Source organism: Halteromyces radiatus (genome assembly GCF_025201355.1).
Source record: "Halteromyces radiatus strain CBS 162.75 chromosome Unknown BX664scaffold_1, whole genome shotgun sequence".
Taxonomy (NCBI): domain Eukaryota; kingdom Fungi; phylum Mucoromycota; class Mucoromycetes; order Mucorales; family Cunninghamellaceae; genus Halteromyces; species Halteromyces radiatus.
The window spans coordinates 3,132,380-3,153,388 of NW_026251687.1; the positions used below are offsets into that span (position 1 = coordinate 3,132,380).

At 33.5% G+C, this 21,009-nt stretch overlaps 7 protein-coding genes across 7 annotated transcripts; 4 read left to right on the top strand and 3 right to left on the bottom strand.

Annotated features, from left to right (window-relative positions):
• The first annotated feature begins 189 nt into the window (after positions 1 to 189).
• On the top strand, positions 190 to 812 carry BX664DRAFT_26152 (uncharacterized protein). The gene is made up of 2 exons (XM_051540686.1): positions 190 to 481; positions 593 to 812. The coding sequence occupies exons 1-2, from the start codon at positions 347 to 349 to the stop codon at positions 770 to 772; spliced, it is 315 nt and encodes a 104-aa protein (XP_051405262.1). The 5' UTR covers positions 190 to 346; the 3' UTR covers positions 773 to 812.
• Positions 813 to 1,619: 807 nt separating this feature from the next.
• Positions 1,620 to 3,412, bottom strand: BX664DRAFT_273061 (catalase). Its single transcript, XM_051541208.1, has 4 exons — positions 3,202 to 3,412; positions 2,442 to 3,103; positions 2,087 to 2,345; positions 1,620 to 2,020 (listed from the first exon to the last, which is right to left on the bottom strand). Exons 1-4 carry the CDS (start codon positions 3,389 to 3,391, stop codon positions 1,686 to 1,688), a joined length of 1,446 nt encoding a protein of 481 aa, XP_051405263.1. The 5' UTR covers positions 3,392 to 3,412; the 3' UTR covers positions 1,620 to 1,685.
• Positions 3,413 to 4,206: 794 nt separating this feature from the next.
• Positions 4,207 to 5,460, top strand: BX664DRAFT_321871 (RNA polymerase III subunit Rpc25-domain-containing protein). Its single transcript, XM_051543379.1, has 6 exons — positions 4,207 to 4,354; positions 4,428 to 4,524; positions 4,587 to 4,673; positions 4,789 to 4,852; positions 4,930 to 5,164; positions 5,251 to 5,460. Exons 1-6 carry the CDS (start codon positions 4,244 to 4,246, stop codon positions 5,299 to 5,301), a joined length of 645 nt encoding a protein of 214 aa, XP_051405264.1. The 5' UTR covers positions 4,207 to 4,243; the 3' UTR covers positions 5,302 to 5,460.
• A 28-nt stretch (positions 5,461 to 5,488) lies between these two features.
• On the bottom strand, positions 5,489 to 7,265 carry BX664DRAFT_321873 (Metalloenzyme, LuxS/M16 peptidase-like protein). Its single transcript, XM_051543380.1, has 3 exons — positions 7,177 to 7,265; positions 6,852 to 7,052; positions 5,489 to 6,764 (listed from the first exon to the last, which is right to left on the bottom strand). Exons 1-3 carry the CDS (start codon positions 7,225 to 7,227, stop codon positions 5,640 to 5,642), a joined length of 1,377 nt encoding a protein of 458 aa, XP_051405265.1. The 5' UTR covers positions 7,228 to 7,265; the 3' UTR covers positions 5,489 to 5,639.
• A 208-nt stretch (positions 7,266 to 7,473) lies between these two features.
• BX664DRAFT_321874 (C2 domain-containing protein) lies at positions 7,474 to 12,993 on the bottom strand. Its single transcript, XM_051543381.1, has 14 exons — positions 12,450 to 12,993; positions 12,016 to 12,326; positions 11,631 to 11,933; positions 11,432 to 11,543; positions 11,048 to 11,363; positions 10,855 to 10,976; positions 10,332 to 10,766; positions 9,895 to 10,243; positions 9,075 to 9,796; positions 8,828 to 9,006; positions 8,172 to 8,736; positions 7,916 to 8,072; positions 7,711 to 7,850; positions 7,474 to 7,649 (listed from the first exon to the last, which is right to left on the bottom strand). The coding sequence occupies exons 1-14, from the start codon at positions 12,904 to 12,906 to the stop codon at positions 7,594 to 7,596; spliced, it is 4,224 nt and encodes a 1,407-aa protein (XP_051405266.1). The 5' UTR covers positions 12,907 to 12,993; the 3' UTR covers positions 7,474 to 7,593.
• Positions 12,994 to 14,795: 1,802 nt separating this feature from the next.
• BX664DRAFT_377450 (lactate permease) lies at positions 14,796 to 17,951 on the top strand (the record flags this gene model as incomplete). Its single annotated transcript, XM_051548774.1, has 14 exons — positions 14,796 to 14,992; positions 15,068 to 15,181; positions 15,257 to 15,361; positions 15,438 to 15,472; positions 15,564 to 15,568; positions 15,700 to 15,743; positions 15,832 to 15,878; positions 15,942 to 16,005; positions 16,080 to 16,264; positions 16,343 to 16,808; positions 16,896 to 16,962; positions 17,043 to 17,274; positions 17,368 to 17,720; positions 17,809 to 17,951. 14 exons carry the CDS (start codon positions 14,796 to 14,798, stop codon positions 17,854 to 17,856), a joined length of 1,962 nt encoding a protein of 653 aa, XP_051405267.1. The 3' UTR covers positions 17,857 to 17,951.
• Positions 17,952 to 19,019: 1,068 nt separating this feature from the next.
• BX664DRAFT_382193 (uncharacterized protein) lies at positions 19,020 to 20,363 on the top strand (the record flags this gene model as incomplete). Its single annotated transcript, XM_051549025.1, has 5 exons — positions 19,020 to 19,107; positions 19,285 to 19,425; positions 19,754 to 19,840; positions 20,129 to 20,282; positions 20,348 to 20,363. The coding sequence occupies 5 exons, from the start codon at positions 19,020 to 19,022 to the stop codon at positions 20,361 to 20,363; spliced, it is 486 nt and encodes a 161-aa protein (XP_051405268.1).
• Positions 20,364 to 21,009: the final 646 nt, after the last annotated feature.

The following is a 21,009-nucleotide window of genomic DNA, read 5'->3' on the forward strand; positions in this document are numbered from 1 at the left end:
GTGTCTCCTCGGCTACTTATACATAGTACCATTCAAAAGTACCATGATGAATAATGACAGTGAACATATAAAACTCTTTACAAGTTGAAGGGAACCGTTCAATTGGGTTAGCTCGACAATGCACGTTTGTACAATGGAACGAACGATCAACAACAAGAACAAGAACAACAAGAAGAACAACTACAACAACCACAACAACAAGAACAACAACTACAAGTTGTATGCGACTTTATGTGGACAAATTGATTGCCTGTGATGACGATTAGTACACAACATACCTAATCGTGTCCCCCTTTTTGCCAGACCTTATTTTGTATGTGTCAGCTTGTTCCTTTATCCGCCGACCATGCCCTTTATATATCGTCTACTTAATTCTTCCACCATCATTCTCGTCTCCCTGCTGGCTTTTGTGACTCTGTGGACCCTTTCTGGATTCTCCCTTTATTGTGCTGGCTTTCTCTCATCTCTGGCCTTCCTTCATGTAAGTTACATTATACCAACAAATCCATTGCAATGTGCTCATATGTGAATGACTAAGCCTTTTTTGTTTTTTGTTTTTTTTTTTTTTTGGTTTTTTTTACTCTATGTTAAGCTCCCTCCTCTCCGTCTCGTAAGTGACAATAACAGATTATTTATTGTGCAGTATACTGATCAAGAAATGTCGATGATTAACCTTATATATATATATATATTATATTATTATATATTTTTAGCTCCTCTCTCTCCCTCCACGAATGTGGTTGTGATTCCTTCTTGTTTGTCTCATAAGTAAATATTGACATATCAATTACTGCATATTATATTGATTAGTAACGTCAATGATCAACCTCTTTTTCTTTTTCTGTATTATTGTTATACGTTTAGCTGCTCTTTCACTCTCCACCAATGTGGCTTCCCTCTTTTCTTCTTGTAAGTAGTGAAACGAGTACATCATATAATGTACATTATGATGATCAAAGGACCTTTGAAGACTAACTGTTTTTATTATTGCTACTAGCCGACTCGCCTTCTTCAATTGTCTCCCTCCCTTTGGTACTCGAACCTTCTTTCCCTGATGCACCATAGATCCTTTTGGAACACAATCGAAAGAAAAAAAAAACCAAGACATCATCATCATGTAAATAACAATAGCAATTGATCGAGAAAATTCAATGATTAACCTTTTTGTTCTTCTTTTTATATATATTATTATATTTTTAGCCTGTCCCTCCTCTTCATCAGATGCTTAAAATGATAGATGTAATATATGAAACAAAAGAACAGAAAGAATATATAGCAAATGCGGGTCTACGATGTCTTTCGATTTGACACAGGATGGCAAGTTAAATGGCGACAACAAGTATTTCTACGATGGTCTGAGTGGCTTCTCTTACCTCTCTTATCCAACTCTTTATCATGAAAATCAGTTTATTCAGTAGTTGTCCTTTAGCTAGTGGTTTTCTATTTTCTTTTATTTTACATTCTCATTTAAATAAAATCTTATTTTTGTTATTATTTATTATTGTCCACAACTACTCTATCATGACACTGATTCATCCATTTGTTATCGGTCACACATGCAATGATCATCATCATCACTTCATATCAAATAATATTTATTGAAGAAGTTGAAAACATTCATCAAATAATAATAATAATAAAAATGATACTAACGATAAAAATAAAATAGGAGATGGGGAATAAATCTATCCTACCAAGTTGTTGACAGCGTCTTCCACACGTTGACCATATTCAGGATCAGCACGCTTGAAATGAGCAATTTGACGATCACGGATTTCTTTTTTCGCATGACTGATGTGTCCAGCAATATTGTTGATCAAATCTGTCTTTTCTTCCTCGGATTGAAGACGATACAAGGTACCAGCCTGGGCAAAATCATCATCCGTCAGTGCATAAGTAAATCGACCGGTTTCACCCTGGAGTGCTTGACTGACAAACGTGGTTCCATAGATATTGTTTTGTTGTGGTCCATCGAATGAATTGGGACCATAATTCGGTCCACTTCCTTGATTTCCGTTCACTAAAAAAAAAAAAAAAAAAAAAAAAATTATTTCCATATTCATCATAATTGATTTGATCATTTTACCAGCCATAAATCCATCTCGTTGATAATTCTTTATACCACTAAGAGGTCGATTGATAGGAATTTGTTGATAATTAACACCAAGACGATGACGATGAGTATCGGGATAAGAGAATAATCGACCTTGCAACATTCGATCAGGGGAGACGTCGATACCAGGGACCAAATGAGAAGGAGAGAAGGCTGCTTGTTCAGTTTCGGCAAAGTAATTTTCTGGATTACGATTGAGTACCATTCTTCCTATAGGTTGCAAAGGATAATCCTAAGTGGTTTTTTTTTTTTTTTTTTTTTTTTTTTTTAAAAAAAAAAAAAAAAAAGGAGTGTTAGATGATAGATGAATGATGATTTTATATTTTACCTTGTGGGGCCAGACTTTGGTAACATCAAATGGGTTCCAGCGGTATGATTTTGCATCCTTTTGTTCCATGACTTGAATAAAAACGTTCCAAGCGGGATGATCACCTTTATCAATAGCATCAAATAAATCTCGAGTAGCAAAATCAGGATCGGAGGAGGCCAATGCATCAGCTTCGTTTGCCTTGAGATTTTTTATTCCTTGCGCGGTCTTGAAGTGGAATTTGACATAATGCACTTGATTCTTTTCATTGACTAAGGAGAATGTGTGGGATGAATAACCATTCATATGACGATAACCATAAGGAGTACCACGGTTGGAGAAGAGGATGGTGACTTGATGAATAGACTCTGGCACCAGTGATAAAAAATCCCAAAACATATTTGCGTCCTTGAGGTTTGTTTGAGGATGACGTTTTTGTGTATGAATAAAATCAGGAAATTTGGATGGATCACGTATAAAGAATACAGGTGTATTGTTGCCAACCATGTCCCAATTACCTTCTTCCGTATAGAACTTGACAGCAAATCCACGAGGATCACGAGCAGTATCAGCACTACCTTTTTCACCACCTACAGTTGAAAATCTTGCAAAAAGAGGTGTTTTTTTTCCAACCTTGTTTAGAAACTTGGCCTTTGTGAGATGAGTAGTATCATGTGTCACCTCTAAATAATCATTATAATAATAATAAAAAAAAAGGTAGAATATTGTTCTTGTTAGAAATCATGATCAACATCATCATCACATATTATTTCCTGCTTACCGAAATAACCATGAGCACCAGCACCTTTGGCATGAACTACGCGTTCAGGAATTCTTTCACGATCAAAATGAGAGATTTTATCAATAAAATGGAAATCTTGGATAAGCACAGGACCCCATTCACCGGCTGTTTGTGATGTTTGATCGTTTTCCACAGGATTACCGTTTGATGTAGTTAAAATGTTTGACATATTTAAAGTAAATATTTTTTTTTTAAAAAAAAAAAAAAAGAAAAGAAAAGGAAAAAAAAAGAAAGGGAAAAAATGGGGTTTTTTAAATTAGAAAAAAAAAAAAAAAAAAAAGAAAGCGCTCACTAAGACACTCAGCCAATCATAATTGAGCATTCGCATAAATTGTACTGCTTACCAACTAATACATATTCCTATTCTAGGTTGTCAGTTGTTTATTACATTTTTTTCGTTGTACAGTGGGAAAAGTGATTTTTTTTTTAAAAAAACAAAAAAGAGTATGAGGATGATGATTGTTCTGATTACAATTCATTTGGGTCTATATATATTGATGATCTTCCTACTCAACATCGAATTTAATTATCAGTAGTTTGACAAGTCTTCAAAGTATATATACCTGAGATTGAAAGGCATAATGAGAATCCCAAGGGAAATTAAGAACAATCATTAAACTACGGATATTTGCTATTCGTGGGGACGTAGGAAAAAAAAAAAAGACCACCAATTACATTATCACCAGACTCACCCGATTTCCTCTCTTTCTGTATCACTATGTTAAAGTTGCCATCTTAACTTTTTTAATAACCTCAAAAGATGACTTTATTTTGACCTCATTGGCTAAATGAATCATATCACTTTAACAATATGTTAGTAAGCTGTATGCAAGTCAAACCATTGGCTCAACATTTACTAAGTGTTCGGAAGGTGAATCATCTCAACCTTGATCCTTCTTCTCAAAGGCTTAGCTTTTTTGGAGAATATACTCCGTCGGCGTTGAATCTTTTTCTCCCAATTCTCTCTGTCTCTTTCATTTTTTTTTTTTTTTTTCTGTTCTTCGTCAATAGTAAAAGTATCATGTTCGTTTTGGCTGAACTTGAAGATACTGTGAAAATTGTACCAAATGATTTTGGGAAGAACGATAATGATGCAGTGACAGATGCCCTTAACGTGAAATACGCCAACAAGGTAAAATAAAAGATATCTGTCACGTATATTCCTTTTTTTTTATTTTATTTTATTACTGAACCATTCATTTTAGGTTGTCCAAGAAGTAGGATTATGCATCTGTGTACATGATATTTTATCAACGTCTGAAGGATTTATTTTATATGGTGATGGTTGTAGTTATATCAAAGGTAAAAGATAAAAAGACATGGATATTTACTATATTGCGATTAACTTTACTTTTTTTTTTTAGCGACGTTTCGATTGACAGTTTTTCGACCTTTTGTTGGTGAAGTATTAACGGGACGAATCAAAAGTTGCTCTCCAAATGGTGTCAAAGGTAAAAGAAAGAACAACTTGAGAAACAAAGAATTATGATTGTTTGCAGGATATATACAAGGAAGTAAAATTGACTCACATTACTTTCCACTCTTTTTATTCTATGATATAAACAGTGACGATGGGCTTCTTTGATGATATACATATCCCTGGTGCAACTCTTCAACCGGGCTCAGAATTGTAAAAAAAAAGAAGAAGAAAAAAAAAATACATATAATATAGTAGTTGATTTCTAATTTCTTCTTTTATTTTTATAGTGATCCGGCTGAACAAGTATGGGTATGGAATTATGATGGAGAGAAATTGTATATGGATATTGATGAACCTATTCGATTTCGTGTACTTCGCGAAATATTTACGGATACAACACCAACACTTCATCCAACTGGTGGTGGTGGTGGATCTTCTGGACGACGACATTCTGTGGCCGATTTATCAGCAAGTAATGATTTGGTAGCCAATTCTATAAAGATACCCCCGTATGCTTTGACGGTAAGTGAACAGATGAAATAGAATCTATTAAAAAAAAAAAAAGGGATGAACTAATGTAATATATATATATATATATATATATATAGTGTACGATACAAGAAGATGGCCTCGGATTATTGTCTTGGTGGGGTAGTTGAAGAACAAAGATTATCATCCATACCACTTTGTATTTCTTAGACACAATTATATATTTTTTTTATTTTTATTTTTATTATTATTTCTTCATTTGCAACAAAATTCTCTTCATTATTTTTATGTATATTTTCATTCTTATTTATCTTTTGAACTTCAATAAAGTCTTCACAATATGTTGTATAGTTTCAATTTTTTTTTTCTTCTTCTTTATTATGATTATTTGAATGGTGCTTGAAACAAATACAAATGGAATATAGAATAGAATAGAAAAATAATATTCAATAATAATAAAAATAATAAAAAGAAGGTGTAAAAATAATCTATCTAGGGAAAAATATTTCTAACGAATAAGATTAAAATTGGTCATCTTTTCCACAGGACCAATACCAACAATAGCAGCATCACGATTCAAATATTGAGTAGCCACACGTCGAACATCATTCACCGATACATTTGAAACAGCTTCTTCTACTTGTTTTGGAGACATGCGATCACCAGAAGTCAATAATTGACGACCAATATCTTCAGCAATAGGAGTAGAACCATCCAAGCCCAAAAGAAGACCAGCCTTGAGTTGTTGTTTTGCACGTTCGATTTCTTCCGCTGTTACTGAGGTACAAAGTCGATGGAATTCATTACGAGTACATTTGAGAAGATCATCAATACGATCTGTATTTTCTGTCACCATATATAGACCCCAAAGACCAGTATCCTTATAAGAGGTGTTGAAAGACATGAAAGAGTTGGCCAGTTGATGATTATGAACCATGGATGACAAACCAGAAGCAATATGTCCAGTTGCTCCTAACGAACGATCCCATGAACCAATGATTGATTGCATCACCAAGAGAGGGAAATAATCAGGAGATGTCCAGCTAGCACCTTCAACCGCCACTGCAATATGAGCTTGAGTTGCCTTGTCATCTTGTAATTTAAATTCAGAGCCAGAGAATACAGCCTTTTTCATAGCACTTTTGCTTGATGCAGCATCACGTACATTAGGTAATTGTCCAAAGTATTGTTGAGCCAAATCAACTAAAGCATCATGATCCACACCGCCAGCACCAACCAAAATCATGCGTTCACCAGTATAGTTGGTTCGAATATAATTTGATAGATCCTCCCGTGTAAGGGATTGAATATTTTCCTTGGGTCCCAAAATAGTCAATCCTAATGGCTCTTTTGGAAAAGCGGCAGCATGCAAGTGATCAAATACAACTTCTTCCATTTGTTTTTCCACTTCTTCTTGTTCCCGTAAGATCACATCACGTTCCCGTTCAATAGCACCCAAATCCAGTCGTGAGTTTTGTAAAATGTCGGATAAGATTTCCACTGCTTGAGGTACATCATATTTGAATGCTTTGGCATAATAAACAGTTTGTTCTCTAGACGTATATGCATTGAGGTGACCACCCATGTTTTCAATTTGTAGTTCAAGGTCCCTTTGTGATCGAGTTTTTGTTCCCTACATTATCAGAAGAAATCAATATAAGTCAAAATATATTAATATATTCTCTTTTTTTTTATTATTATTATTGTAGAAATAACAAACCTTGAAAGCCATATGTTCTAAAAAATGAGCAGATCCATTGTTTTTCAAGTTTTCAGCTCTTGAGCCAGCATCGATCCAAACACCAACTGTAGCCGTTTGAGCGACAGAATTTTCTTCAGTTGCCACTGTAAAACCATTGGGTAATACTGTTTTTCGAAGAGTAGGTAATAACTGTGTTGCTGTAGCCAACTGGCGTCGACCCTATCCATGTACAAAAAGGAAGAAAAAAAAAGAAAATAAGTAAAAACAAAACCAGTTAATGTAACTCTAGCGTAGCCCGTCATGTTTGTTTGTATGCTTCTTTTTTTTCTCTTCCTGCTATTACCATCGTCGACCTCGGCATTAATGTTCGTAAACTTGATATACGAGAAGCCATTATATATATATACGTAAAACGGGATACAAAATAAAAAATAAAAAATGAAAAGGGAGGGAAAACAAAAAAAAAAAAAAAATTGACCACCTCATCATACTTTTTTTTTGCCTTGTTCGAGAAACCCCGCGGGCCAATCTTCATCCATATTGAATAAAGTGTAATTCCTTCGCCTCCACTACCCGGAAAATCCCATCTATTGAATCATCCATTTGATGAAATAAAACTGGGAAAAAAAGTAGACAATAATAAAGTTCAAATAAATATTTTATTTTATAAAAAAGTGACAACAAATAATAGACAAAAAAAAAAAAAGACTAGCTATTAACAAACTAACTATACTTTATTAACCATAGTTGTATTGATCAGTCAACCAATTCGTACATGGATTTCACCAGTTCCTTCAGGAGATAACTTCAACCAACCTATTTAAAAAAAGATACATATGTTTTATTTTTCATCCATCCTTTATCTTCATAATCTTACCATCAAACGCTTGTCCGGTTTGTAAAACAGTGGTTGCATCAAACACAATCCCACCAATATCTACGTCAGAAAGGGTATTATGATCCTTGACTTTAATATCTATTTTTCCATTTTCGGCCTTGGCAACGAATTTTTCATTCCTAATCAGAAACGCAAAATGAGAGAATAAGATTCTACGATTTCATCATTATTTTTTTTTTTTTACCATTGTGGAGTAAGGGTTTTCTTGATATGCTTCGTTTTGTAAACAACCTTATTACCAATACGAACGCGAGCATAAGGATCACTAGTGCCACCACGATCCATAGCCTTCAAATCACGAGCACCAATAAGAGATACTTGAAGTGTTTTGTTTGCGAAATCTATTCCAAAAAAAAATAATAATAATAATAATAAAAAGGTTAAATTCAGTACTCTCTTCCTATCTATTATATTTTTTTTTCTTTTATATTTATCATTACCTGCATTGGAGATAGAAGCTGAATCTGTTTCATGACCGTTACTGTTGCTGCTGATGGTAGACGTACTGAATCGATGATTATCAGGAGTAGAGGCTGCTGTACCACTAGAGGATGTTGATGGTACCACGGGAGAATCTGCCTTCTTTCCATTACTACCTATTTTGCCAATACCACGAATACCACTACCAATAGCATCAAAACCTGCACCTAATACCTTGCCTCCAGCATCAAAGCCTGCACCCAATACTTTGCCTCCAGCACCAATTCCTGCACCTGCAAAAGTTTTTCCTGCACCAAGCGCTGAACCAGGAGCAGAGGTGAAAATTCGAGTGGTTGCTGAAAAGAGAGAAGTTCCAGTACGTTTGCGAGCCAATAACTGAGGTTGCCATAAAAGTCGTAATTTGAGGGTTCCACCTTCTGTCAAGTTCACTTCAAAGTCCTTAGCAGCGAAACTTTCCAATTGTTCACCAGAGAAAGGAATAAGTGCTTCACCAATAAATTCATCAGATCCAACTTGATCCCAATCGAATACCGTAGCTTTGAGAACAGAATGTAAACGTGATTGCTATTAAAGTAATAAACGAATTAATAAATTTTATTTCTTATCATAATGAACTATATATGACCTTTTTTTCTTTTTCTTTTAATGTACTTACGACGGGAACCGTAAAAGTTTCATTCTTGAACACAGGATTCAATGTTTTCTTGATTGTTTCTGTTTTGTGCACCTTCACATCATCAACGCTAAAGACAACATAGGGATCACTAGTGCCAGATCGATCTGCAGCCTTCAAATTGGAAGCCTTCAATGCGGTTACTGTCAAATTGCCTTGATCTATTTATATAAAAAGCAGCATCAGAATATAATTACGATTACAAAAAGATGATTAAATATTCACTTACTTTCCAAACTTTCAGCAGGGTCTAATTTGAATTGAATCACAGGAGTAAAGGAGAATGAGAGACGAGCCACCCCACCAGCACAATCCAGTAAATTGACTTCCTTTCCAACCTTGGGATCATGATCACCACTCATGATTTGGCGTACAATATCACGAATAGGGGAGGTATAGTAACCAATCACTTCGTATTCCTTTTCATTGTCAGACCAACGTCTCACATTCACTACCAAACGAGAGAAGTCCATTTCCTTGACAAATGCATCACCAGTTTCATGATAAGGTAATTCGACACCCTTGAGTTGAGAAGTAGTAAATTGAGCATCGTTGGAATCCACCAAAACATCCACCACAGCACGGCTTCGTTGAGGTAACTTGATGTTTTGAATTGTCACCGACAAAATACCAGATTCGTAACCAATCAGATCAATCTTCTTTTCTTCGGTATATTTGATCAATTCACCATGGACATCCTTTTCAGGAAGAGTCTTTTCAGCATCATTAGTGGTATCAGTAGGTGGAGTGTCGTCCTTGCTTTCACTAACATGATCCCCAACAGCAGTTTCTTTAGTTTCAGCTTCAACATCATCACCTTCACCAATTGATTTCTTTTCTTTGTCGTCTTCTTCCGCTGCCTTTGCTAATTCGAGAGTAGGGTGGAATGACAATGCATAATGAATAGTACCTTTTGATTTCGTACGCTCAATATTGGTCAAATCAACAGTTCTAATATAGAAAAAAATTTAAAATAGTATAATAATTAATAACATATTAGACTTATATCGTTTCGTCTACCTCTTCTTTTTTTTTTTTTTTTTTTTTACCTATCCAAAGCGTCCTTTGCATTATACACAACTTGACCGTTTTCAGCAGTAGTTTCTTGAATAATATCCTTGAGGATAACTTCAGTAATACCCAGACTCTTATCCTTTTGAATATCATTGTAATCCATAACTTCAATGATTAAATCTTCGTGGATCGAATGAACAGGTACATACAATACAGTATTCCAATCAGGATCAAGATTATCATCGATACGTTCAGTTTGAGCTCGAACTTGCATTCCAGAAAGCACACGAGCATAAGGATCAGATTTTCCACCAGTTAATGCTTCGACATTCTTGAGATCACGAGCACCAAATAGGTTCAAACGGATAACACCAATAGGAGGAGCTAATAACAAAGGTAAAATAGATAAATAAATAAATAATATAAGTAATCAATAGATATTTCTTTGACTTGTTCTACAAATATAACTTACTATAAACTCGACCATCAGAAATGTCAGTCTTAATACCAGTAGTAATCACAGGTTTCCATGTCATGCTAAGATGAATACGACCAGCACCATCGGTGAGATTCCACCAGTCTTGAGAATCTTTTGTAATTTGTTCCTGGAATTGAGTTAAGGTTGAGCTCCATCTTCCAACTAGACTATCATCAGCAAATTCACTAGAGTCCCAGATAGTAATACCTAAATCCAACTTATTCTTGTCAGCAACAAATACATCAACGTACTTGTTCCAGGTGGGATTGAAGCTTCGTTTAAATGGTTTGGTACGTAATTTTTCATGACCATTGACCTTGACCACAGCATACGCGTTGACATCTGACTTGATGAGACCAAAGGCCGCTTTACGAGTATCACCACCAAGTTGCTTGCATTCATGAACGTAAAGACGTAAAACACCGCTATCTAATGACAAAGGAAATAATTTTTTTTAAGAAATATAATCGATCAGTTTTTGGTTTTTCAAAAAAAAAAAAAAAAAAAAAAAAGATACCTGATTCAGGAGGAGGAATAATAGTACCATCTTCTTTCTTTTCTGGTTTGGATACAGGAATATAACGAACGTCAGCCTTTAATTCGCCTACAGATTTTCCATTTCGTAAGACGACCAAATTCCTAATCAAGATTAATCATCAATCAGTATCATAATTGCGAATGACCTTTTAAAGATAGTAATGCCAACTTACTTTCCTTCCATAATAGAATCAATTTCAAATTCTTTGAGCTCTAGGTTTGCCACACCAACAGGAGCATCCTTACGACCAAAGTTGCGATCCATGACTTGGAAGTAAAGAGATTGATTGAGGTTATTAATCAATATAAAGTGATTTTCGTTCCATTTGGGATTATTCGTATCTTCGATAGCCTTGGATTCACTGAGGGATGCATTATGAATATTGTCAACATGGAAAGAGATATAAGGATCTAAGGTACCAAAGAAGTCAGCTGCCTTGAGATTAGAACCAGAGTAAAGAGTTACAGCTAGAACACCATTTACATCATCTAATTTATAAAATATGAAAAATAAGCATATATATTGTAATATTTCGTTGTATTTTAAAGTAACTTACCAAGAGAAGCAACATTGCCGGTCATATCAACGGTATAAACATTAGGAGCATACATCATAGGTCCCAAAGTAGCATGAATTTGTTCTTTGATGAAAGGTTCTAAACCAGGGATCTATATACATGTATATATATATATATATATATATTGATATAAAGTAATTTTAATTTTGATTGTATTTAAATTATTACAATTTTTTACCATGTTAATGTCAAATCCAAATGTTTCACCACCAACAGGTTTGAGAGAATAATCAATTTCAGGTGGTTCCAAGAAAGAGGCTTCAATAGATTTGATATGAGGGAATTCGTTATATAACTTGAATTTCAAACGCATGTTCCCAGAAAAGGAGAGATCTTCCAATAATATAGGCATTTCAGCACCAATCATACCTTTACCAACACGAACAGTCAAAATAATCTTGGGGTTGACCTTGGCATCCAAATCACGTTTAGTCAAATCAGAAGTATCATTAGGAATAAAAGAAAGTTTCCAATCCATACACTAAAAAAAAAAAAAAAAAAAAAAAAAAAAGATAAGTATCTTTGGAACCAAATACCAACACATTCATTTCCAAGCTTCTTACCACAACATTAGGTTCAGTTCTTGGATAAGTCTTGATTCCTTCAATACGTGGAGCTTTTGTACCAAGAGTAAAAGTAGATAATCTGATGGAATCCAAAAAGGAAGGAGTACTTTCAATCAAAATGGCATCAGCAGTCGAAATGATTTGAGCGGATAAGCCAGGTTCATAGATAAGCCAAAAACGAGACATAAAATTGTTGATCCAATCAGCAGATTCAATATCAGTCAAAAGTCGAGTAGCCATAAGTTCGCGTTGAATATCATCTCGCATACGACGACGAAGACGTCTAACAGAAGTTTGATAATAGGTTCCTATTTTATATATAAATATAAAAATAAAATTTTATTTTAGAATAACAACATCCTCCCCCCCCCTATAATGTTTTATGAATCCCTTTTTTTTTATCAATTGTTTTTTTTATTTATTTTCCTTACCCAAAAAGGCACCAATCACCAAACAACCCATCAAACCACCACCAAGTTTTGTTTGTGCCCAAGTAGAAGCTACTGCGAAAAGCATAACACCAGCATTATGATACCATTCACCGTAATAAGCTTCATTAAGATATTGAGAAATCAAATCATGTTGACCAACCTTCTTATCAGGACGTGAAGTACTGTATCGATCCACCAAGGCATCCGTTGAATCACCCAAAGACTTTTTCAAAACTTCCAAATGTTCTTCTTTGCCAGGATTAGGGAGTTCTGAGAAAGATGTCCAACCAACCTTGTATGAGTCAGGTAAACCATAATTATCTTTCTTGAAACTACCAGGTACAATAGGAGTAGATGAAGTGGTTTCATTTGAACCTATTGACACTTCGGTTTCTTCAACAGGACGCGTAGAGGATGGCACATTGCCGTTAGTATCTAATGATACTTGAGAAGTCATTCTTTATTCGATACTAATAAAAAATGAAAAACAAAAAGAAAGAAAAAAGAAAAAGAAAGAAAGAGAAAAGAAAAACAAGAAAAAAAAAAGTATGAGAAAAAAAAAAGAAAACAAATAAATCAAGGAAAAGGAACAAAGATATGGAATAGTTAGCCAAGCAAGCGGGGATTGAACATTTTGGATCTACTTGTTTCAAGTTGAAAAAAAAAAGGTACCTTTATGCAAATTGTTTTTTTAATGTATGTCAATAACCAAAAAAAGAAATAAAAGATAACCATTAGTTCATATTTATTAGTTATAATAAAAGGATTGACATTTTTATTTCTACATTATAATATAACAATAGATGCAGGTAAAGCTATATTATTTTTTTTAGTCCTTTTTTTTTTTTTTATAAAAGAAAGGGTGATTTGATTTCCGATGGAGTACAATTGTCCAAAATAAGATCTTGTTCCGAATTACGTTTTATAGTATTAAACATCCTTGCATTTATTGTTTTCTATTGGATGTCAAAGTTGAAAGGATGGATCGTTATCATCATACTTTACAATTGAAATCAAGTAATCATATCTCATTTATCCAATCATTCATTCATTCGTTCATCTTATCTTTATCACCATAAATATAATAATCTACATCAAAAGTATTGATATGAGAATGATCATCGTCTTTTATTACAAATGAATTAAGGAGAAATGAATAGATCAAAAAAAAAAGAAGGCAAAATTATTATGTTGCTCCTAGTTTAAAGCCCTTTTTCATGATTTGCAGCTTCTTGGGGGATCCCCTTTTTTTTTTTTTGAAAAGGTGACTTGTCTTTCAAAGATACATATCGCGCGAAACTATCATTTTAGCACTATCTCGCCGCCTAAAAATGGATCATTGAACTCTCATGAGTGCTTTTCCTGCAATATTCAAATGGATGATGGAAGTGATATTCTTTTTGGTCATTTTTGGACATGGAAATAAAAAGGAATCATCATTTGCTCTTTATAGAATTCTAAACAAAAAATGTTTGACCAGTAAAAATCATCCATGCTTTTCCTTTGAGCCACATAAATAAAGTAAATTTCTCCGATCATGAAACCTTTTTATGGAAATAACGAAGAAAAAGAAAAAAAAAAAAACTAGATTCCCTATATCTGTCCCCACGGGGATACGAAATTTAAACTTTTATTTTGGATGATGCGTCCATTATCACCATCATCGTCGTCATCATCATCGTCACTATCATTATCGTCAACATTATCGTCGTCATTTTCATCATCATCCTTAAAGGGGATGATTTCCCCTAAGACTTCATATTAAATATTGGGATATTCTTGAATATGATATCCTCTCTTTTTTTTTTTTTGTGGATGTAGATTGAATACCATCATTATCTTTTTTCAAGTATATATTCAATCCAGAGAAAAAAATAAAGTCATCATCAACCTTATCATATGCTTAAAATAAAAAAGAAAGGTTGACTACATAAAGAATAAGATAGTGTCAATACACATGATTTTGAAGGTTTATTTTTTTTTTTTAAGTTGTCATAGCGACACAAGGAAGGAAAAATAAATTGTGGTTCGTGAGAAGTAGAGAGATTTCCTGTATCACACGTTGTAATCCACTTTACAGAACCAAGAACTAGGATGTACAGTTTCCCCAAAAAAATTCGGTAAGTTTAGTGGGAAAAAAAAAAAAAAAAACTGAAATGCACTTCTTTTGTGAATCCTTTTTTTCCCTCCCCCTTTTCTGAGTTGGGATGTAGGGATCTACTATCTCTCACTTTTAATACTTATATATTTATACTTTTTCTTTTACTTCTTCTTTTCCATCTTTCTTTTTCTTTTTATACTTAATTTTTTTTATATTAGTTTTTCATTTTTTTTTTTTCGATAATCATGTCAACATCGAATATACCACCTATTCCTGCTTCTGCCTATGAAGAAGGTTTATTTATTCAAGAATTAACTCCTATTGGAGGTAGTCTTGTTGGATCTTTTTTTGTTGGACTTATTCCATTGTTGACTGTACTAGTGATGTTAGGTGGTATAAAAGCCCCTGCTCATTATGCATCCGCTGCTGGTCTTATTGTTTGGTAAAGCGATATATAAACGAATCCTTTTTATCCTTATCTTGACTTTTTTTTTTTTTTTTACGTATTATCCTTTAGTATCTTTATTGCTATTTTTGCTTGGCATATGCCAGCTCAACAATGCTTTGAAAGTATTGCAAATGGAATAGTTTTTGCTAATTGGCCTATCATGTGGATTGTCGTCAACGCTATGTAAGCTTACTCATCCATCATCATCACCCCCCTTTTTTTCTTTTAGATTTTTTTTTAAAGTTCTGTTATTGATAGGTTTATATATAATACAGCTGTGCTTTCTGGTATCTTTGATCTTTTTAGAAGATGGATGATCACTAATACACCTCCAGATCAACGCGTTATTCTCCTAATTGTCGGGTAAATATGTTAATGATTTTTTCTTTTTGTTTAAAAGGAATATTTTATTTAACATGATTTATATATAAATTCATAGATTTGCCTTTGGTGCATTATTAGAAGGTGTAGCTGGTAAGTTTATATTAACCTTAAAATGGCAATAATTTATCTCATACAAGTACTCTTTTCCAGCTAACTGACTTACAAATCTATATTTTCATAGGTTTTGTAAGCTTTTTACTTTTTTTCCTTGCTTTTCTTTTTCCTTTCTTTTCTTTTCTTTTCTTTTTTTTTTTTTTTTTTTTTTTTTTAAAAAAAAAAAACTTGAATATGAATTATTAAAGTCTGTCTACCTATAGGGTACTCCTGGTGCCATTTGTTCCGCAATGATGGTATCACTCGGGTAATAGTTGAAAAGCAATAGCAGTTATTGATAGGTCATTATACTCAACCCTTATATATATATATATATATATATTTTGTCGAACTAGTTTTGATCCGGCTGATGCTCTAGTTTATACCTTGGTGTTTGACACTGGTAAGACAAAAAAAGAATAGTATTGTACAACTACCAATGAACTCATTTTGTTATCTGTCTCAGTTCCTGTTGCATTTGGTGCTCTTGGGATACCTGTTACGACATTGGCCACTCTCACTGGCTTATCGTAAGTAATCCGAACTAAGAACAATAGGGTGATCATTGACTACTTGACTCTTGTTATACATTTTTTTTTTTTAGACCATTGGCCTTGAGTGCTATGATGGGTCGACAACTTCCTCTCATGTCTCTCTTTTTACCGTCATATGCTTTGCTTTTCTTCGCAGGTCCTCGTGCTGGACTCTTGGAATGTTGGCCATTGGCTCTTATTGGTGGTTTATCTTTCGCTGTCATTCAAGGAATATTCGCCAACCTTGTAGGTCCTGGTAAGTAAGATGATATACTTGTTGTGTGTGTATAAATGATTTTATCATCTTTTCCTCTACTCTTTTTTTTTTATATAGAACTTCCTGATCTTATTGCTGGTTTGGTATCTCTCTTTTCGCTGATTATTTTTGTACAATATTGGAAACCTCCTTATCGTCCAGAATTTGCTGCCAAGGTTGCATTAGCTGAACCAAATACTGATGAAGAATCAAACTCAACACCAAATCGCTCGGATAATTCTATAGATACGACTGGAAACGAAAAGATTGAAGTCTCAAGCACCGGTCACTTGCCTCAGCAGATTGATAACAACAATAACGACAGCAATAGCGGTAACAACGACAATAGCGGTAACAATAGCGTTAGCAACAACAGTAACAACAATGGTAGTATCAGCAGTAGAAGTAGCGTTCAGAGCAACATCAAAAATGGAGAAACTACAATTCGTGAAGTTCCATCACCTGTTTTACTCAAAAAGACTACTTGGTTAGAAGGTGCTATAGCATGGAGTCCTTGGCTTATTATAGTTGTAGTGGTGATCATGTAAGTAGGAAAAAAAAAATAGGAAAATCAAACAGAGAATACTGAATTGATTCATATTTTTTTTTTTTTTTTTTTTTTTTTTGATAGATGGACTTTTACCAAGGCCAGCGCTGTAGGTCAAGTCAGTGTTTATTGGCCGAATTTACACCAGCGGGTAAAAGAAAATTGGATGTGATAAATAGATATAAGTATTTATATCTACATAGTGAACTCATTTCATTATTCTGATTTTAGGTATGGTTGACTCTGTACGGTAAAAAGTATGATGCCATTTGGAGCTTTCAACCTCTCGCCACAGGTACAGCTATTCTTGTCTCATCTGTACCTTTCAACATCATTGTACTACTTTATGGCGGTCATCCTCGTATTTTCCTTCAAGCTATCATCAGAACGGTTAAACAGCTTATATTCCCTGTGTTTACCGTATCATTTATTATGGCACTGGCATATCTCTACAACTATTCTGGTAAGATGGATATATATATATATATGATTTGGAAAGCGCATCCTGATACTCATTCCTCCTTTTTCTTTTTTTTTCTTTTTCTTTATCATCAAGGTATTGTTTATACGATTGGATTGACTTTATCCTCCGTTGGTCGAGCCTTCCCTTTTCTTTCTGCTTGGTTGGGATGGTTAGCTTGTTTCCTTTCTGGTAGTGATACATCAGCGAATTCTCTCTTCGGTAACCTTCAAGTGGTAGCAGCTCGAGAAATCGGACTCTCTGCTGTGTTAATGGCAAGTACAAATTCCTCTGGTGCCATTTGTTCAAAAATGATCTCCCCTCAAAATCTTACTACTGGTGTTTCTACAATTGGTTTACATGGTAAAGAAGGTGTTATCTTACGCCGTACGATTTTACATTCTATTGGTATGGTTTGTTTTGTGGGTGTAATGTGTTGTGTACAACAGGTAAGCAAAATCAAAATAGGAATTTTACTTGATAATTGCGGGGACAAATGATTGACTTTTTTTTTTTTTTTTTTTTGTGATCACGTAGTATGGTATTCCTGGAATCATCCCGCCAGAAGACTACTCTCGCCCCTGATTGAAATTATAGTTTTACATGTTATCCTTATAAGATTTATAATTATATTTTGTATATTGATTGATTACTTGAATAAACATTTTTTTTTTTTTTTTTTTGGAATGTTGCGAATATTTGGATTTGATGAAGGTGATGAAGGATGATGAGTGATGGATGATGGTATGATAATATTTTCTAATAGATTCGAAAAGACATTTTTGTCTTTTTGATAGTTACTTGATATGGAGGTACAGAAGGCAATGGATACATTTGGATTTAAGAAAGAGCAGTAAAAAGATATGCAGTCTCCTGACACATATTGATCCCTGAATTACATTTACAATAGCTTCATATATAATACCTTCTTACAAATTGATTTTTTATTTACTCTGTTGATTAACAAATAAAAAGGTAAAGGAAGATATATGTTCATTAAGAAAAACCATACTGAATCAGGTACTTTGAAATGAAGCAAAAAAAAAAAAAAAAAAAAAGACTTCTATCATCATCACTACTGCTTGTACAATGAAAATTTGTATGATGAAAATTTGTATGATGAAAATTTGTATGATGATGATTTGTATGATGATGATTTGTATGATGATGATTTGTATGATGATGATTTGTATGATGATGATTTGTATGATGATGATTGTATGATGATGATTTTTGCGTGAAGATAAGAATCCAGGACGACGAACCTTATATATTTTGTTCCCTCCATAATGATGATCTTTAGGATGATCACATAGTTATGTTTTCTACAACTCGGCGGGAGATCGTCAACCCAAGTGTATTGTGAAAACAACCATCAGCCAATGAAGGTACCACAAAAAATAATAATCTAAAATGGAGTACGTTAAACAGAATGGAAAGAGAAAGTTTTTCTTTTTATTTCTAAATGTAATAGGATAAATGAGGATATATTTATATATATAAAGGAGGAGATAGGGAAAGAAATAGAATGTAGGTATCAAATAAAAAAAAATGTATATATATATATGTATGTATGTGTGTGCGTGTGTGTATATAAAATACTAAATATGATATAAACTAATATTTTTTTGGGGGACATAATAACAACGTTACTAATGAGTTATAATGATTCATAATGATGTTCATTGTAAAGGGCATATGCATATGAGGAAGAAGTAGATCGTCTTTGATTTCTCTTTTGACAGCTGATGGCATGCGTTAAGGCGGGCCTACTTATTTTCTATCGACGGTATTTTCACCCCATTTCGGTGGTTGAAAAGAAGAAATGGAAAAATGGTTAGTGTTATGATCAACTAAACATTATTTGTATATGTGCACTTACCAAAAAGAAAAAAAGAAGACCCTCCGGCTCTGAGGCACGGTCGCCACGCATCAACCCATCCAGGATGTGCGCGACGCAAAAGGATAGTGTAAATATCATAATTGTAAAAAAAAAAAAAAAAAAAAAAAAAGAAGATCCAGACAGCAAGAAAGAAAGACAGACAGAAGATGCAAGGACAGACAACCAAAGGCACAAGGAAACCAAGAACAACGAGGAACACGGGGAAACAAGAATCACAAACAAGGATGAGAGTGTTCTGTTGCGTGAACCAGGTGAACGGAAAGAAGAAGATACCAATAAGGAAGCAGCCAAAAAGAAGCAAATAATTTTTTTTTGATTTTTTGGGTTTTGAATTTTTTTTTTTTTTTTTGTGTTTTGTAGAAGAAAGAAAAACAAAAGAAAGGAGAAAATAAAAAAAAAATGTCTTTTATAGTGTTTTTTTTTTATCTCCAATCCCATTGAAGCTATCAAATAATGATTATTCTATGCGATCAAGGAAATTCAACTCCGCGAAAAAAGGCTCAAATGCTCGGATCTTCTCTTTTCTTTTCTTTTTCTTTTTTTTTTTTTTGTTGTTTCCATTATATTATAATTGTATAGTATGTTATTATCTGCTATTGGATAATAGAAGGTTGGTGTCTTTTGGTCGTTTTGTTATTGATGGTAGTGAAGCAACCCTTTTGTTTGGTAAGTTATCTCGACTTTTCTATGGACTCTGCCTGTTTTTTTTTTTTCTAATTTACTGTACACATTTATATGCATAGAGAACGTTTAAATGGGTACAGATCAAGATCAACTGATTGAATATACTATTGGACCAACGTGATGCGCTTGTAGTACGAATTGACTCTATATGAAAGCAATACTAAATGTGCAAAAACACCTCTGGTTGAACTTCGAAAACGACGTGAGTACGTTAACTCAATTTATATTCATCATTTATCAAAACGTTTGGTTTTCTTCTTTTTCTTTTAGAGATTGCAACTAATATTGAAATGACTACTTTCTTGCCGTCCTCTTCATCAACAATCAAGATATCAGGATGTGAACCAGAGATGGAACAAACTCTCAAGGATGCACCCAATATGCAAGCAATACAATTTCTTGAAGTGCACAAGATACACCAGAGGTTGGAAGAGTACTTCGTTTTATTTTATCTTTATATATGTATATTATTTTACTCATGATTATTAGTATATTATTTCAATAAAATGCTGTATAGCAAACTTTTTTATTATTCAATCATTCAATCTACCCATCCATATGTCTATTTATCTGTTGTATCCAGTATATAGTATCAGGTAATGGTATGTTACTCGATTTGAAAAAAAAAATCAAAGTATATGTATTTTATCTTTTTTATATTTAGATAATGGGTTTTTTTTACAATGATACTGGCATTCACCAGTGGACCATACTGTTTAGCTGATGGACTCCCGCATGAATGTTTATGCTTGACCAGGAATTGAGTAAATTCACCCAAAATGATGAAGTCTTTTTATTTTTTTCTTTTCTTTTCTTTTTCTCTTCCATTGACTTTTTTTTTTATGGTTTTATTATATACATTAGTGTAGTCGTTACTTTACACATTTTTTTTTTTATTCAATAAAGGTTTTATTTTATTACAACTATTTTTATTACATATAAATGGGGTCATCTACAAGATGTATTATATATGTATGAATCATTCTTTTTATTTTTTATTACACGCTGATACGACATATGTTGTTATTTATGTAGATATCACTATAGTAAAGAAAAGGAAAATATAAAGAAAAACAAAGAATAGAAGAAAAAAACGTTTTTAGAAAAAGGAGTATCACTATTTATTTCACAAGTAGTGTGGTTTGGTGACG

What these genes read in the sequence shown, in the direction of transcription:
- BX664DRAFT_26152 (XM_051540686.1), top strand. Translation starts at nt 347, where the DNA reads ATGCCCTTTATATATCGTCTACTTAATTCTTCCACCATCATTCTCGTC. An exon ending in CATCTCTGGCCTTCCTTCAT is followed by an intron (nt 482 to 592) that starts GTAAGTTACATT and finishes CTCTATGTTAAG; the next exon opens with CTCCCTCCTCTCCGTCTCGT.
- BX664DRAFT_273061 (XM_051541208.1), bottom strand. Translation starts at nt 3,391, where the DNA reads ATGTCAAACATTTTAACTACATCAAACGGTAATCCTGTGGAAAACGAT. An exon ending in TGGTGCTCATGGTTATTTCG is followed by an intron (nt 3,104 to 3,201) that starts GTAAGCAGGAAA and finishes ATGATTATTTAG; the next exon opens with AGGTGACACATGATACTACT. An exon ending in ACGAGATGGATTTATGGCTG is followed by an intron (nt 2,021 to 2,086) that starts GTAAAATGATCA and finishes TTTTTTTTTTAG; the next exon opens with TGAACGGAAATCAAGGAAGT.
- BX664DRAFT_321871 (XM_051543379.1), top strand. Translation starts at nt 4,244, where the DNA reads ATGTTCGTTTTGGCTGAACTTGAAGATACTGTGAAAATTGTACCAAAT. An exon ending in ACGTGAAATACGCCAACAAG is followed by an intron (nt 4,355 to 4,427) that starts GTAAAATAAAAG and finishes CATTCATTTTAG; the next exon opens with GTTGTCCAAGAAGTAGGATT. An exon ending in TACCCCCGTATGCTTTGACG is followed by an intron (nt 5,165 to 5,250) that starts GTAAGTGAACAG and finishes ATATATATATAG; the next exon opens with TGTACGATACAAGAAGATGG.
- BX664DRAFT_321873 (XM_051543380.1), bottom strand. Translation starts at nt 7,227, where the DNA reads ATGGCTTCTCGTATATCAAGTTTACGAACATTAATGCCGAGGTCGACG. An exon ending in TAATGCCGAGGTCGACGATG is followed by an intron (nt 7,053 to 7,176) that starts GTAATAGCAGGA and finishes GTACATGGATAG; the next exon opens with GGTCGACGCCAGTTGGCTAC. An exon ending in TAGAACATATGGCTTTCAAG is followed by an intron (nt 6,765 to 6,851) that starts GTTTGTTATTTC and finishes CTGATAATGTAG; the next exon opens with GGAACAAAAACTCGATCACA.
- BX664DRAFT_321874 (XM_051543381.1), bottom strand. Translation starts at nt 12,906, where the DNA reads ATGACTTCTCAAGTATCATTAGATACTAACGGCAATGTGCCATCCTCT. An exon ending in GGTGATTGGTGCCTTTTTGG is followed by an intron (nt 12,327 to 12,449) that starts GTAAGGAAAATA and finishes TATATAAAATAG; the next exon opens with GAACCTATTATCAAACTTCT. An exon ending in AAACTTTTACGGTTCCCGTC is followed by an intron (nt 8,737 to 8,827) that starts GTAAGTACATTA and finishes TTACTTTAATAG; the next exon opens with CAATCACGTTTACATTCTGT.